Raw genomic sequence first — 14,495 nt, 5'->3', positions numbered from 1 at the left:
TAATGGCAGCTACACTAGATACTGTAAGACAAGAAAAAAAAGTATGCACTTTTTAATGCTGCCCAAGCTGGGAATCAGGATTGTTGCAGGGCTCATTGAGCTTTCCAATCACAGCAAAACAACCCGTCCTACCCATAAACTGTATATAAAGGTCCTGCTAAACCCATCACAACAAGGGGGTGTCTAAAAAAAGCCACCCAGGTAAAATAACTCCTTGGTACTCTCCACTAGGGGTCTGCTTCTCTCACCATACAGGCACAAAACAGTGTACAACAAGTCATACCGGTCCCCCTCAAATCAGTCTGTTCGGTCTATGTTGTTGTGGGACATTTTCAGGCATGCAGCTGGAGAGGAGGGACAAACTGTGAAAAGGTGTCGTATTACAAAACTTCAGGTTCTTAGAACTTTATGCCCTTAAAACTGACAGAAGTTTAAGACTGCAATTGGCTCTCTTGATAAAGGGAGGACTTTGAACGCACACAACTCGGCTCAGTCACAAAGGAATTTCCACAAGAATCTGAGGGCGGTGAAGGCTTACACAAGCATTCATAGAGAAAGTGTTGGGGGGGTTTATGTCCATTGTTTACTTACATTGCCTCACTTTTTCCTTCTTGTTGGATTCAGTGAGCTGCAGACACAGAAGAGAGAACAATGTGGAAATCTGCAGTGTTTTTGTTCCTGCTTCTAAACGTGGATATGCAAGTAAGTGGTGATGTAGATAAGACCGTGGCAGAAAACTCCATACCAGAGAAGCTCAAGACAGAAGAGGCTGCAGCGACCAGCAACAAGCCTGCAAGGGACAATGCTTCTTCCGGTTACTTGGGCAATTTGCTGGTGGTACCCATGGATGGGAGTCACTGGGTGGGTATAAAGGCCATAGCCCAAGAAATGGGTCGCCGTGGACACCGGGTCACCGTGGTGATACCAGAGGTCAGCATTCGGATGGGTCCAGGAAAACACTACGATACCTTGACCTATCCTGTTCCTTATGACCGGGCTCACATTGATTATGTCATGTCTTCACACATAGACGTGATGAAAAAATCAGCACAGTCTTTCACGGAGAAGGTGGCGACGCGATTTTCGCAAATCAAGAAAATTACGGGCTTCATCCACACCACAGCAGAGAGCCTACTGTTCAATGCAAATGTCATCTCACATCTGGCACAGCAGGTGAGTGGAAGTACAGAGGTTGAAAACAAAAAAATACAAATATTGACAACCACAATCTGTTTTTAGTGGCGTCATAGGCAAACAAAGTTCATGAACTACTGGTTTAATGCATCAAATAAGGGTTAGGCTGAGGGTTAGACAAATATGACCTTTTCTGTAGAAATCATGCATGAGTGTAACAAGTATGTACTTTTAACAAATGACATTTTGTATTATGTGTGTGAGTGTTTAATAGTGCATATACTGTAGAAGGTGGCCAAATTCCATTACATTTATTCTGTCTCAGGGTCCTAAAATGTGTTATTTTATTATCATAAGTCGAAACATCTGCTGAGAAAGCACTAAATAAACACAATTATTAAGGTTTTAGAGATTGCTTTTGACCCTGTAGTCTATTTTTCGGACCCTGTCTCTCTGCAGAACTTCGATGCCGTCCTAACAGACCCCATGGTGCCCACAGGTTCTCTTATAGCTCGGAAATTGGGTGAGTTCTGCAACCCTTATATTATTTGTGCTCTCATATGTCTGCACAGTTTCTCACCAGTCATCACTTGCAGGTCTCCCCACAATAAACTTGCTGAGAGGAATTCCATGTTCCATGGATATGAAGTCTGCAGGCTGCCCATCCCCTCCCTCATATGTGCCACGCTTCTTTACAAAAAACACGGATAAAATGAACTTCAAGGAGAGGACTATCAACACTTTGGTGAGCAAATGAATCCCTCTTTATAGCTCTCATTTCTTTCCCTTTCTCTATAATTCTACAGAAATATTCAGGGGTTTTGAGATGTTGCCATGGTATAACTTGCCGCTATTATCATGCCTATACGTCTCCCTGCCTTCCTACCAAGTCATCATGACTTCGGTTTCAGCACTGTTAAAATGTAACTTTCACTACTGTAATTTAATTCTTATGCCAAGCACCTATGCCTTACTCGGTTAACTGGTTTATTAGTGTGAATGCTGTGCAACAGCATGTGCAGTCACCTCAAACACAAACAAAAAGACTGGACTTTAACAGACTCTCTCAGCCTATTCTTTTCTGTTTGATGGAGACTTCATACTGACTTCAACATGTTCCTCATATTTTATACATTATTGGTGACGTATGGTTTTAGTTCAAAAGTTTGCAGTTAAAATATTCTGATGCTTTTCAAAGCGTTTTACTTTATTTTCTCTTCTTAATACACATTCATTCACTACTAGGCTACTTACATTTAATATCTAACTCCTTCAGCCTACTTTCAGATAAACCATTCAACTATTACATTATTCAGCTATTTCAGGACATTGAGGCTATACATGTTGTTGTTTATACCTTTTTTTTTAAACCTTTTCTGTTCAATATTAAGCTTTTCACTATTTTTCCTACTCTTCCAGTTTAACATTTCAATTTCAAGTTTTCAACAATGCATTTGAGCTGTAACAATTTTGATTCAAATAATTTCCCTTTTCTGCATTTCTCCGCTAAGTTCAGCAACACACTTACTTGGTTTTTGTAGCTAAAAGCAATTACAGAGACCATTCAAATAATAACATATTCAGCTTTTTCTGCATTTTCAGCTAAATTCAGCCACAAGTGTTCACAGTTTACAGCATGCACACGCATTTTCAGCAGGAAATGCATTTTCTAGTTGCTGTTTGATGCCTCTGACCTACAGGTGGCTTTCCTGGAGCCGCTGCTTTGCAGACTGATGTACTGGCACTTTGACAGTTTAGCCTATCAGTTCCTGGGGGAGGAGGTGGGCGTGGCTGAAATACTGTCAGAATCGGCTATCTGGCTGCTGAGGTAACATGTACAAAGGTTATTTATTGACATTTTGGAAAAGAATACTCATCAACTGCAGATGGACTTTACCAGTGGTGGAATGTAACAGAGTTTATTTACTAACATAGAGCCATACACAAGTACTGTTTCAACTAAATTGCACGTGCATGAGTATTTCTAATTTCTGCTTCTTTATACTTCTACTTTTCTACATTTGAAAGACAAATATTCCACGTATTCCAAGTTATTTTACATATAAATACATATTATATGCTGATATGTTATGATGCAGTACTGCATTACCAATCTACCCGGTATTTTAAGTAGCTGAAATTGGCTCCATATTAACAAACTACTATTTTAAAATGCTCTTACATGTATTTGTTAGTAATAAAACTGGATGATATAATATTCTATAATAGGATAATACTGTAAAAAAAGAGCAATTCTGCATACTGAGTACTTTATTTATAGCCGATAGTACTTCTACCTAAATGACATTTCAATTCAGAACTGTAATGGGGGATTTTAAGACCATAGTATTTCTACCTTTACTTAAGGAAAGGATCTAAGTACTTTGTTAAATGATTGTTTTAGTGTTTCTGTTGTCCCGTGCTACTGAATCAAACTAAACTATAAAACATTTTAGATTTATTATTTACATAAATATGTAAATACTGTGTTTAAACAGGCTTGATTTCACGCTGGAGTTCCCACGGCCACTCATGCCTAATATGGTGCTTGTTGGCGGAATTAACTGCCATGTGAGGAATCCTCTGCCTGAGGTAAGGCCTGTGTGTCTGATCCAATAATTAACTGTAGATTTTTAATTGTTTCATATTCTATTGAGACACCTTCTTGAAAAATTGCATTTCAAATTGATTTGAACTCAAATAAACATTCTGAAAAGAATATAATAAAGAAAAAAACTCTCACTGACCCTGGCATCTATGTGTTGCAGGATTTGGAGTCCTGGTTATTAGACGGAGAACATGGGTTTGTAGTGTTCACTCTGGGCACCATAGTGTCAGATCTGCCTGAAGAGAGAACCTCTGTCTTCCTGGAAGCCTTCAGACAGATTCCACAGAAGGTACAGGAGCATATATGTAAACATATACGTAAATGCAATTCAAACCAAACTATCTTCAAAGAGTAATGCATTATTTTTGATAGGTCGTATGGAGATACACTGGGCCGGTTCCCGATAATGTTCCAGAAAACGTGAAGTTTATGAAGTGGGCTCCTCAGAATGACCTGCTAGGTGGGTAAATCCACTGCAACACATCCGGAAATGTGAAGCCCGCGACTGAAAACTTCCCAATGATGTATAACATAACTTAGAAGATCCAAAATCTGTGTGTTAGCGCATCCTGGAGTGCGGGCGTTCATCACACACGCCGGCTCACATGGTCTGTTCGAGGGACTGTGTCACGCTGTTCCCATGGTGATGGTGCCACTTGGGGGGGACCAGCCTGACAATGCGCAGAGGTTGGCGAGCAGAGGAGCCGGACTCGTGCTGGATATTTTTGACATAACTACAGAGATCCTTCTGCAAGGACTGAATGAGGTCATCAACAACACCAGGTGAGGGGACGCTTAAGCTCCTTAAAGAGGCCCTAGTATATTTTTCTGGGTTTTCCTTTTCCTGTAGTGTGCTAATATGTTTGTGTGCATGTAAAGTTACCTCCAGAGGGAGTTTCTCTTCCAAACACTCCCCCCCCCTGCCTCAATTGTAGTCCATTGTTTACTTCCCTAACAGTGAAATCATTCCGTCTCACTCGTGCTTCTATTGGCTGGCGCCAATACAACACCTTTTAAACAATAAAGCATGTAAACTTGTCACAATAGATATGAGACATGAAACTGAGCCTAATAGGGTCGCTTTAAAAAAATTGGTTTGGAATGTGCTTTGATAACTTTGCCTCCATGTTGTGTTCTTCAACTCTTGCCATTAATCTGTTTTTATCCAGGTATAAAGAGAACGTGCAGAAGCTGTCTGATCTCCATAAAGACCGGCTGGTCGACCCACTCGACCTCTCTGTGTACTGGACAGAATATGTGATGCGGAACAAAGGGGCAAAACATCTTAAAGCTGCCGTCCATGGCCTCAACTGGATCCAGTACTACTGCCTGGATGTCATAGCACTACTGGCTACTGTAGTGCTGTTTTTTGTAATCCTGACAGTAAAATGTTTTAAACTAACCTTTTGGAAGCTGAGCAGGAAGAGAAAGCAGGACTAGTCGTTCCATATGTGCATGTTCAAATACAAATTTACTGTATGTTAAATTGGTTTTGGTTTAAAGATGGGACAGGGTGAATAGGAAGAATAAGGGAAGCCATGGAGTGATCAGAAAACCTTTAATGAACAGAAAATACAGATTATTAGACTCTGGGGTCGAGCGTTAGTGTCCGCCCTTCTTTGGTGGGAAGAAGGTGTACTCTACAGCCAGAGCAACAGCGAAGGCGGCAAAGCCCCACTTGAATCCTTTCAGAAGCACTTCAGGCAGAGTGACAGTACGAGCGAAGCCCCCAGTGTATCTCCAAGCCTCGTTGCTACAGGGACAGTTAAAGAAAGGATAGTCAGTAATCAGATTCATTAAATGGGAGACAGCTATATTTACTTTTGGTAGAAACACTGACCGTGCCCATGGATCCTTGAGGCCCCTGGAAGCCAGCCTCCTCTGTACGATCTCCAGTGGGGTCCCCTCTACCTTCCACTGCCGCCAGTCTGGCAGGACCAGCTTGTTGTGCCCGTGGTCACCTCCCATTCTGAAAACAGATACATGTTAATATGTAATCACCCATAGATAACTTGAACCTCTCATATTATTATTTGCTTTTATTTTAGAAATGTGTTGTCAGAAACAAGCCTGTAAAGGACAAAAACAGGCTCAAACATGTTTCCGCTTATGTAGAAGTGAAAACTGCTAACTCTTTGGTTTCCATGTCTGTTTACGTCTAGAAATGTACATGTGGGACCAGGTTTCAACCATGTTTAAATGGCATTAAAATGTTTGTTTGTAATGACGAAGGATGTATGTTATGCTCTTTGTATAAGCATATAACTGGTCTCAGGTTATACACTATTTCGTGCCATTCAATATGGAGGTTGATGTGATTGGCTGTTGTCTTATACCTGTCTACATTACACTGGCTCAATACCTGTTTAAGCTTTTGTAAGATTCTCAGGACGCAAGTTGGCACATAAATCAAACTTTATAACACTCGGTTTAGGCAGTCATTATCATTATGTAATGTTGATGTTTTAATCTTTGCAATAATGGATGTAAACTAGCTGTGAAGCAATTTCTGGCAGTGATTTAAATGTTGTTGAATGTTTACTGTTCGTAAATAATCAATTAACAATCTTTTCGCAGCACCTGCAAAAACTGAACCTGTCAAAGCTCAATGATGTTAAGCTTTATTGAACATTTGAAACATGCCCTACTTTATTCATGACTAGCTTTCTTTATAAACAGTGTCATACAAGTTAAGTGTCTTACTAAAGCAAAGATGTGTACATAATGAATAGGAAAAAAATCGTTGTTTAATGAAAGTACACAGCGTTTCCTCAGCTAGCATTTCGTTAGCTAACGTGCTAACGTCAGCTAACTTGTCTAGCTACATCCATACAATTGCAGCATTTGCTCTGAGGCATTATCTACAGCTTAATTTATGTTAAGATACCGTTGTCAGCCACAGTGAAAGAGCAACAAAAGATGCTTCAGAAATGTAACATATTAATTAAAAAGCATAACACTGTACCTGAGTGGTTTGTTGTGACCTCTGTAGCAGGACTGTGTTCTTCTTCTTCAGCGTTTTATCGCAGGGAGACACCAGGGATACAGTACATTACCGCCACCTACTGTGTTGGAGTGAACCAAAAATATCTATATCTAAGAAAAAAGGAATCCCTCAGAAAATGTTTATAAAATATACACTTGACTAAAACGTAATGTCTAATGAACAGCTCCTGGATTAATTGTTACTAATCTAAAGTGGTTTAATGCCAATATTACAGCAAAGCACGCTGGGCCAAAAAACAAAGCTTCTTGCACCTTTACAATTAGAGCTGTACCTTTATTTATTGTTGTAATATATAATACATTGTAAGACAAGCTATTTTGTCATTGGAAAAGCAAATACTTTATTTCTAATATACAATATTATTTTTACTTTCTATCCAATTCAACTATCAAGGGCAATTTTTTTTATCCAAATAAACACTTTATATGATTCAAATTTTTTATTTATTTTACAGTACTAGGTTTAATTTTCAGTTTTCCCTTAAATATTGGACAAATAAAGGAAACATGTTACATTTACATATAAAGTCTGTATTTCATAACTATATCAAAGATGAACAGCCTCAGTACATATATTTAAAACATTATTGTAATTTTCCATCGTTGCTTCTGTCTTTTGTCTCCATTTGCAAATAATGCAATTTTGTCAAATAGCACCGTTAATTACCAACTTACAAAGGCACTGAACATTTTTTATATAGTGCTCTGTCACAACTCATTACCAAAAAACAATCAGACACTTGTATATCTATTATTAAATACAATTATGTACAGAATTTGTTATAATAAATCACACTATCTTAGTCCCGGGCCACTATGGTGTCTTGTTTCTTCCCATTGCTTGTGGTACCAGTCAGCTCTCTGTCCATGGTGGTATGTTTATACATTGGGCTCAGACAATTAGAGCTTGCTTTTGGGGTTGAGTAGTTCCTTCAGAGCCTCCTGGTTCTCCCCCTCTGGAGCTTCAGGCCATGCACTGTGGTCTGGAGAAAGAAACATAAAAAGACAATAATTTAGAATATAAAATAGTGTGCTATGACCTGTGAGGTATAAAGTATAAACCGTAGTGTTTATACTTACTCGGTATCTCCCACATGGAGTGGTACAGACTCTGTCCTGCATCAACCCTCAGAGTGTCTCCAGAGATGTAGGAGGCCCCAGGAGAGAGCAGGAAGCAGACTGCTGATGAGATCTGAACAAAGAAACAAGTACAAAAAAACATTAGATATAGCCAAGACTTTTCTTTAATCTGTTAGCCTACTTTTATTATTTTTGCTTTCAATATACACTGCCCCTTTGCTGTTGTAACACTTTAAATTTTGCCCACTTTGGAACAAATAAAGGATTTCTGATAGTTTAGTTTGTGGCTCAGTGGGTATTGTGCTGGACTTGGAATCAGGGGGTAGCAAATTCGAGTCCCACTGCAGTCAGCATGTCGTTGTGTCCCTGGGCAAGACACTTCACCCCAAATTGCTACTGTGGGGATTGTCCACAGTACTGAATGTATGTAAGTCGCTTTGGATAAAAGCGTCTAACAAATGACATGTAAATTAATGTTTATTTTAAAGCTGGAAGGCAGAATGATGGTTATACCTCTTCTGGTACCCCTAGCCTTTTTGCGGGGCTAAATGGAACAGACATCTTAAAGAGACTTGGTCCAAGATCCTTGTAGTTTTCCATTGCAGTTTTGGAAAAGATTGTGCCCTGCAAACAGAGAAAAGCACAGCTTTTTAATTACAAATTAAACCCCTTCATCACTTATCCTGTGTTTACTCGTGATCTGTACTTACAGGTGCGACAGAGTTGACCCTGACTCCTGAAGCTGCCCACTCGATGGCCAGACTCTTTGTCAGGTTGTCCACTGCTGCCCTCGCAGCCCCTGTGTGGCTGTAAGTGAGAGGAGATTCAGTAAGTACATCATACAAAGTCTTGCTCCTTGATTATTGGTTGAACCAGAGTGGTTCTGGTAAGAAATCAAGGATTGGGGAGCAAGCAGAGATCTCTGAGTATCGATGCTAAGGATACACGAGAGCAGCCTTCCTGATCTGACTGATATGATATATTACAGTCAAATGCATCAATCCCATGTAACGTTTTTTTTTATTCTGATTTTACCATATAGTTCAAAATCTGTGTTTATTGCAGATCTGAACAATAAAACGAACCAAAATCCTCCTAATTTTTTCTTATTAAACATTCTCTTTTCCCTCTCCACGCATGGTTTTCCTGTGATGAGGGATTAAGACGCAAGGAAAATACCTAATTGAGGGTATCATGAATTTAATTTAATTTAAGACTTGGGATTAGGAACTCACAATACAGAAGAAATAACTAATTAGTTTGACTAACTTTGCACTGTGATTTATTTCAGATATATGAGGAAATTAGCAATGTTGAAACAACATTCAAATGATCACTTAGGAAAAGTTCTCATGCATCTGTTTACAGTTAACTTATATATCGTTACAATATGCAGTATTGTATTCCACTGTACAGTATTTCATTTTACATTGGTTTTTATTCTGTCTTAATCTATTTTACATGCATATAGTTTACTTCTTCCCTCTAAATATTTCATTTTTATTTCTTCTTGCACTATTTTTATTTATTTGAATGTCTTAATTACTCTGTTTTTTGCACTGTAGAAGGAGCCAGAAACTGAAGATTTTCATATCACCTTTCGGTAGAGCCTTTTAATCTTCTGAATCAATGTAAAATATATTAAAATGAACATAGTGTGATATTTTAAGAGGACCTTTATCAAACGAGGATTTTATTATAGCGTTTTAATGCCTGGACTTCTCTGCAGCCACAATGCTTCATTCAGAATTTTCACATATTTTGTATTTACCAAATATTGCGCTGACTGCAATTTGGAATTGCACTCATTAACATTGATTAATTTTTTGTTTTAACTAAATGGAAATGATTGTGTGAATTAATTTGGTGTTCGGTGCTGCTGCTTACGCCATCCCCGGAAAGCCTTTCCACATGTCAGCTATGATGTTGACGATAACCCCTCCATGCTGTTTCATCCATGCGGCGTACACTGTGTGGACAGAACCATAAAAGTCACACTGAGCTCTTTACCCAACACACACTGAGGCTGTGTTAGCTTATCAAACACACACTGAGGCTGTGTTAGCATCTTTACCCTGCTGGCAGCAGTGGAAGGTTCCCGTCAGGTTGGTGTCTATCACAGCTTTCCAGCCTTTAGACGAAATGTGTTCTGCCGGGCTGCTGAACTGACCTCCTCCATTGTTCACCAGGAAGTCTATCCTACCATACCGCTTCAGCACTGACGACACAAGATCCTTCACCTGGGCATAAAAGAAAACAGAAAATCAGCTGTTGAAAGCAACAACATGAAGTAATGTGAGCCTGAGGGTGAGTGCAGGCCCTCACCTCATCTTCGTTTCGGATGTTACACTGCAGAGGAGTGACACGCGCCGGGCTGGAGGCGGGGATCTTCTGTCTCATCTCCTCAGCTGCTGCTTCCAACCTCTCCACCTTTCTACTGGAGATGACCACATTGCAACCTGAAGACAACAGTCAGCTTCAAAAACTAGGATTACAGTACTGACTGAGGGCTGGGTTATATATCAATAACATTATATGAGATAAAATATCGTATTAGATCTTTGATATCTATAAATGGCATTAGTGTATTTCCTAGAGACTGCATTAAAGTCATGTCATTTTCAGAAATCCTGTTCAAACTGTTCTATTTGCCTTTATCCAATTAGTCACATTACTGACGTATATACAAATCAAAATGTCATTGTGTGTCTTCATTATTACATTGTATTTTAGGGTTTTGGTAAAAAAGTTTATTGCTAGTCTGTTCACATGCAATATATTTGATTTAGAATGTATTTTCAAATGAACAAAACACATCCCTTGAGTTTCTGAGTTCTTCATGGCGTTAACTTTGAGAGAACTTGGAAATCATTAATGGATTATTTGGAGCTAAACTTTAACCCACACACCCACCACCATTTTACTGAATGTAACTCCAGTAAGTGAGTGGCATTTATTTATAAACTCGTATTTTTTACTGCCTTTATACCCCATCACATTGGAATTAGATGTGGGTATATTGTCCCTGTTTCATTCAGAATTTCATTTGATAGCTGTAACCAGTTTGCCTGCACAGTGTTTAAACCTTTATATATACAGTCTATGGTTTAAACTGAGTCACATTTTGAAGAATTCAGTAGCCTACATGGCTTCTTGTATCTGTGTCGAAGTTCACTTGGCTCTTGTTGTCAGTCAGTCGCTGTTCACTTCTGAATCTCAGCTCTATGAAAGTAAAAATCTGTTCCCCAAGCACCCCACATCACTCACCGAGTTCCAGCAGCTCTTCAGAGATAGCTTTACCGATCCCGGTCCCGCCGCCCGTTACTATTGCAACTTTGTGGTTGAACAAGCCCGGTCTGAAGACACTGGACGTCGCCATGTTTGTTTCTTGACGTTGCTGCTGGGGAACACAAGCGACCCCTGGTGGACAGCAGCTGTGTTCGGTTTAACATTGATGCCCTCTTTAGGAGTAAACTGACATTGTTCTGCATTGACCTTGTTAATACAACAGAAACTTAGTGGAATATTATAAATTCAACTGTATATATTTTCTTTGTTACTTATATGCCATGGATATTCAATTTGATTTATTTACTATCAATCTTACCAACCAATATTATTCCAACCGTTTAGTACCAATCTAAAGCTGTAAATTGATATTTAGATGAGTTTGTAGGCACAGACCATTGGGTTGTTTTTTCATTAAAATATGAAAAATGTACATGATACAAAATCCAGTTATTTAAATGGTACACCCTGATGGATTCTGCACAGCAATTGTTCAGCTTTCAGCTGAGGTTCCCGTCAGAGGAACTCACAGGCCCTTGACTCCCAATGTTTTACTTTGAGATTAAAATGGATGAATTGATCTAATACAATTGATCTCGACATATATACAGGGTTCTTACACCTTTTCCAAAGTCAAATTCAAGCACTTTTCAAGCATTTTCAAGGTGCATTTTCAAGCTTTTCAAGCAGCGTACAGCTGTTGTAAATTACATATTTATATGCACATACTTATAATCAAATGATTATTTCCCTACCTCACATTAAATCAGATGTTCTTTATGCTATAAACAACCAAATGTGTGTATCGTAATAGCATTCTACATAAGGATGAAAAATTAAAGATAAGAAAACAAAGTTTAATATTGTAAAATGAGTGACCCATATCATATATAGTAGACTGGGCATCCCATATAACCTGGCTGAGCCAATATAAAACAATCAGCCAACTAACTTTTCAATAAATTCTTTATTAACATTTTTAACATTTTTGAGGTCCTTTTAGGGTGGCAGTAAATATACGGCTCTCCAAGGTTAGGACAAAACCATTGAAACACAAAGCTGATATAAAAAAAAGCGTGTGCAGAGATCCTCTTTCTGTGTAACAGTTTTGGAGGTTTCCAGGGAATTTTTTTCAGAATATGAAACTTTTATTGCCAAAATCTCCCGATAAATACATGTTTGAAGCTTGTAAAGGGAAGATGACAGGCTCTCCCTCGCCACTAATGCTTTTACGTTTAGCGATGCTCCCCCCTCCCTTCCCGCTGACATTATTAAACTTTGAAAGCCTTTTTCTCAAAATGATGACTCGGTGACAGTCATTATATAATGTGACATATTTCTCTTAATATTTGGAGTACAAAAACATAAGTTTCAGAATATTAAAGTCCAAATTCAGATGATAAATACAACTTTGAAGCTTCGGCATAATTACAAGCGGAGAATGGAGTAAAATATCCTCTTTCCAGCAGTGTATACAACTCAAAATGTGTCTTCCGGTCAATGCGACTGATTTCGATAGAGCAGGTCACATATGTACTAGGGATGTAACGACACCAAAAACTCACGGTACGGTAATACCGCGATAACAAGTCCACGGTACGATATTTATCGCTATATATTGAAGGAAAAAAAAATGTAAAAAGAAAATACAAATTTTTTTTTTTACTCCAAAATGTTTTCTTTATTAAATAATAAATCTGATTTGTACAGCATTTTAGTATAGTAGTACATTTAAAGTGTCAAAACAGTAACAGACTGGAACAAGAACAAGTACTACCAAACAAAAGTATGCATTTTCTTTGTGCAAATAAACAAGAAAATTCAATAATCAGACCCTGCAATAAAATAGATTTCAAGTAACTCAACTCAAACTCTCTCTCACTCATCAGACAGGTTTTTTTTCAGGAAGATGAGCATGTCAACATTTCCAGGTAGAAGCTGGGATCTTTGGGCGTTTACAATATCCCCTGCTGTGGAAAAAACTCTCACTCGGCACTGATGTGGCTGGGACAGAGAGATATGCTTCGGCCATGGGGGACAGCAGTGGGTAACACTTTGCATTGTCTCTCCACCACTTGAGAGGACAGTCAGAGAGTAAAATAGAGGTCGCTTTGCGGTACAAGTCAATTTCAGCCTCGATACCAGTGTTGTGCTGTGCGACGTGCACTTCTTTAATGAAAGACTCCCCAAGGAGATCTTCGAGTGCTGTCTTTTTGGAAGGAGGAGATTGTTCCTCAGCGTCATGTGCTCTTTCCCCTTCTGTTTCACTAGGGTTCTATGCAAGCAAGCAGAGGTAGAAAAAAAACGTCTTATCTTTCTTTTCACAAAAACAACAGAGGCAAACACACCTTACGTTATCTGAAAAAGTTACACAGACACAAAAAGAATATTTAAATATGTACCTGGTTCTGCATCTGTGTGGCTTTCAACTTCAGCCTGTCGAAAACGTCCTCCCTCTGACTGTCATTTAGCTGGTGCAAGCTCCGGAACCGGGGGTCCAATGCAGTGCTCACTTGCAGAAACTTGTTTTGCTCCCCTTGGTATCTGTCTGTAAAGTCCTTCAGTATGGCTCTCTTCATTTGGGCGATGGTGGAGGAGTCCTCATCGCACTGTGCCATGCTTTGCTCTATCATGTGCTTGAGGGGCACAATGAGAGAGACTGTAGGTCGAGACTCATCGCACAGCACGGTGGTTGCTTTTTTCAGCGGTGAGAGAAGCCGAACCATGTCCTCGGCGTCCGTGATGTCAGCTGGTTCCAGAGTGTCTATCTCGCGTGCGTTGCGCCTGACTTCAGCACTGAGTAGCGTTGCAGCGATAGCTTGTTGTTGCTCCAGGTAGCGCTCGAGCATGTCAAGCGAGCTGTTCCATCTTGTGACCACATCCATGATGAGTTTATGCGCAGGCAGGTTTAACATTCCCTGTTTGGTGGCCAGCACAGCTGTGGCAGTTGAACTGCGGTGAAAAAACGCAGCTACACGCCTCACTCTACCAAGCAGACGGCTTGCCCGGTTTACGTTAAAACCCGCTTTTGAAGCGAGGTTTAAAGTGTGGGCAAAACACTTTATGTGTGGGGAAAGACCGGCCTCTCTCACCGCTACATCCATATTCCTTGCGTTGTCTGTTACGACAGCAATGCCTTGATTATTGTCGAGTCCCCACTCCAAAACAGCAGATTTCAACACCTCAGCAATGTTTAGTCCAGTGTGTGATGTGAAAAGAGGCCGCGTCTGCAAAACAAAACTTTTAATTTCCCATTCGCTGGTCATAACATGAGCCGTGACTGTAATATACAGTGATGCAAACACAGGTATGGTGAAAAAAGAGAGAACTATCCAAAGCAGAAAGAAACAGCGTAATATACCATCCTGCACAAAGGCCC

General features: G+C 39.5%; 4 protein-coding genes across 5 annotated transcripts in view; 1 reads left to right on the top strand and 3 right to left on the bottom strand.

Annotated features, from left to right (window-relative positions):
- The first annotated feature begins 413 nt into the window (after positions 1 to 413).
- Positions 414 to 5,205, top strand: LOC104953400 (UDP-glucuronosyltransferase 1-1-like). The gene is made up of 9 exons (XM_010780343.1): positions 414 to 1,173; positions 1,594 to 1,657; positions 1,731 to 1,879; positions 2,835 to 2,962; positions 3,633 to 3,726; positions 3,903 to 4,031; positions 4,115 to 4,202; positions 4,306 to 4,525; positions 4,912 to 5,205. Exons 1-9 carry the CDS (start codon positions 652 to 654, stop codon positions 5,180 to 5,182), a joined length of 1,665 nt encoding a protein of 554 aa, XP_010778645.1. The 5' UTR covers positions 414 to 651; the 3' UTR covers positions 5,183 to 5,205.
- Positions 5,206 to 5,283: 78 nt separating this feature from the next.
- Positions 5,284 to 6,806, bottom strand: ndufb3 (NADH:ubiquinone oxidoreductase subunit B3). The gene is made up of 3 exons (XM_010780342.1): positions 6,708 to 6,806; positions 5,583 to 5,711; positions 5,284 to 5,495 (listed from the first exon to the last, which is right to left on the bottom strand). Exons 2-3 carry the CDS (start codon positions 5,708 to 5,710, stop codon positions 5,345 to 5,347), a joined length of 279 nt encoding a protein of 92 aa, XP_010778644.1. The 5' UTR covers position 5,711; positions 6,708 to 6,806; the 3' UTR covers positions 5,284 to 5,344.
- A 452-nt stretch (positions 6,807 to 7,258) lies between these two features.
- pecr (peroxisomal trans-2-enoyl-CoA reductase) overlaps positions 7,259 to 14,495 on the bottom strand; it is a 7,728-nt gene continuing 491 nt past the window's right edge. Inside the window, exons 2-9 of one of the 2 annotated variants that reach the window (XM_010780340.1) lie at positions 11,096 to 11,262; positions 10,154 to 10,287; positions 9,903 to 10,068; positions 9,716 to 9,797; positions 8,539 to 8,635; positions 8,342 to 8,452; positions 7,829 to 7,940; positions 7,259 to 7,731 (exon numbers count right to left, since the gene is read on the bottom strand). In XM_010780340.1, coding sequence (XP_010778642.1) covers positions 7,649 to 7,731; positions 7,829 to 7,940; positions 8,342 to 8,452; positions 8,539 to 8,635; positions 9,716 to 9,797; positions 9,903 to 10,068; positions 10,154 to 10,287; positions 11,096 to 11,262 — 952 coding nt within the window. In that variant the 3' untranslated portion in view covers positions 7,259 to 7,648. The remainder of the gene's footprint in view (positions 7,732 to 7,828; positions 7,941 to 8,341; positions 8,453 to 8,538; positions 8,636 to 9,715; positions 9,798 to 9,902; positions 10,069 to 10,153; positions 10,288 to 11,095; positions 11,263 to 14,495) is intronic. The other variant, XM_010780341.1, reaches the window with a different exon arrangement.
- Positions 12,806 to 14,399, bottom strand: LOC104953397 (zinc finger BED domain-containing protein 1). Its single transcript, XM_010780339.1, has 2 exons — positions 13,519 to 14,399; positions 12,806 to 13,391 (listed from the first exon to the last, which is right to left on the bottom strand). The coding sequence occupies exons 1-2, from the start codon at positions 14,380 to 14,382 to the stop codon at positions 13,035 to 13,037; spliced, it is 1,221 nt and encodes a 406-aa protein (XP_010778641.1). The 5' UTR covers positions 14,383 to 14,399; the 3' UTR covers positions 12,806 to 13,034.

Source organism: Notothenia coriiceps, unplaced genomic scaffold, assembly GCF_000735185.1.
Source record: "Notothenia coriiceps isolate Sejong01 unplaced genomic scaffold, NC01 NC01_scaffold00021632, whole genome shotgun sequence".
NCBI lineage: Eukaryota > Metazoa > Chordata > Actinopteri > Perciformes > Nototheniidae > Notothenia > Notothenia coriiceps.
The sequence above is the reverse complement of the archived record's forward strand: the minus strand, read 5'-3'. Positions and strand labels throughout refer to the sequence as shown.

Excerpts from the sequence above, each read along its gene's own strand:
- LOC104953400 (XM_010780343.1), top strand. The coding sequence starts at position 652 with ATGTGGAAATCTGCAGTGTTTTTGTTCCTGCTTCTAAACGTGGATATG. Across the intron at positions 2,963-3,632 it reads TCGGCTATCTGGCTGCTGAG|GCTTGATTTCACGCTGGAGT; the intron begins GTAACATGTACA and ends GTGTTTAAACAG. Across the intron at positions 3,727-3,902 it reads TGAGGAATCCTCTGCCTGAG|GATTTGGAGTCCTGGTTATT; the intron begins GTAAGGCCTGTG and ends TATGTGTTGCAG.
- ndufb3 (XM_010780342.1), bottom strand. The coding sequence starts at position 5,710 with ATGGGAGGTGACCACGGGCACAACAAGCTGGTCCTGCCAGACTGGCGG. Across the intron at positions 5,496-5,582 it reads CTCAAGGATCCATGGGCACG|CAACGAGGCTTGGAGATACA; the intron begins GTCAGTGTTTCT and ends CTGTCCCTGTAG.
- LOC104953397 (XM_010780339.1), bottom strand. The coding sequence starts at position 14,382 with ATGACCAGCGAATGGGAAATTAAAAGTTTTGTTTTGCAGACGCGGCCT. Across the intron at positions 13,392-13,518 it reads CCACACAGATGCAGAACCAG|AACCCTAGTGAAACAGAAGG; the intron begins GTACATATTTAA and ends TTGCTTGCATAG.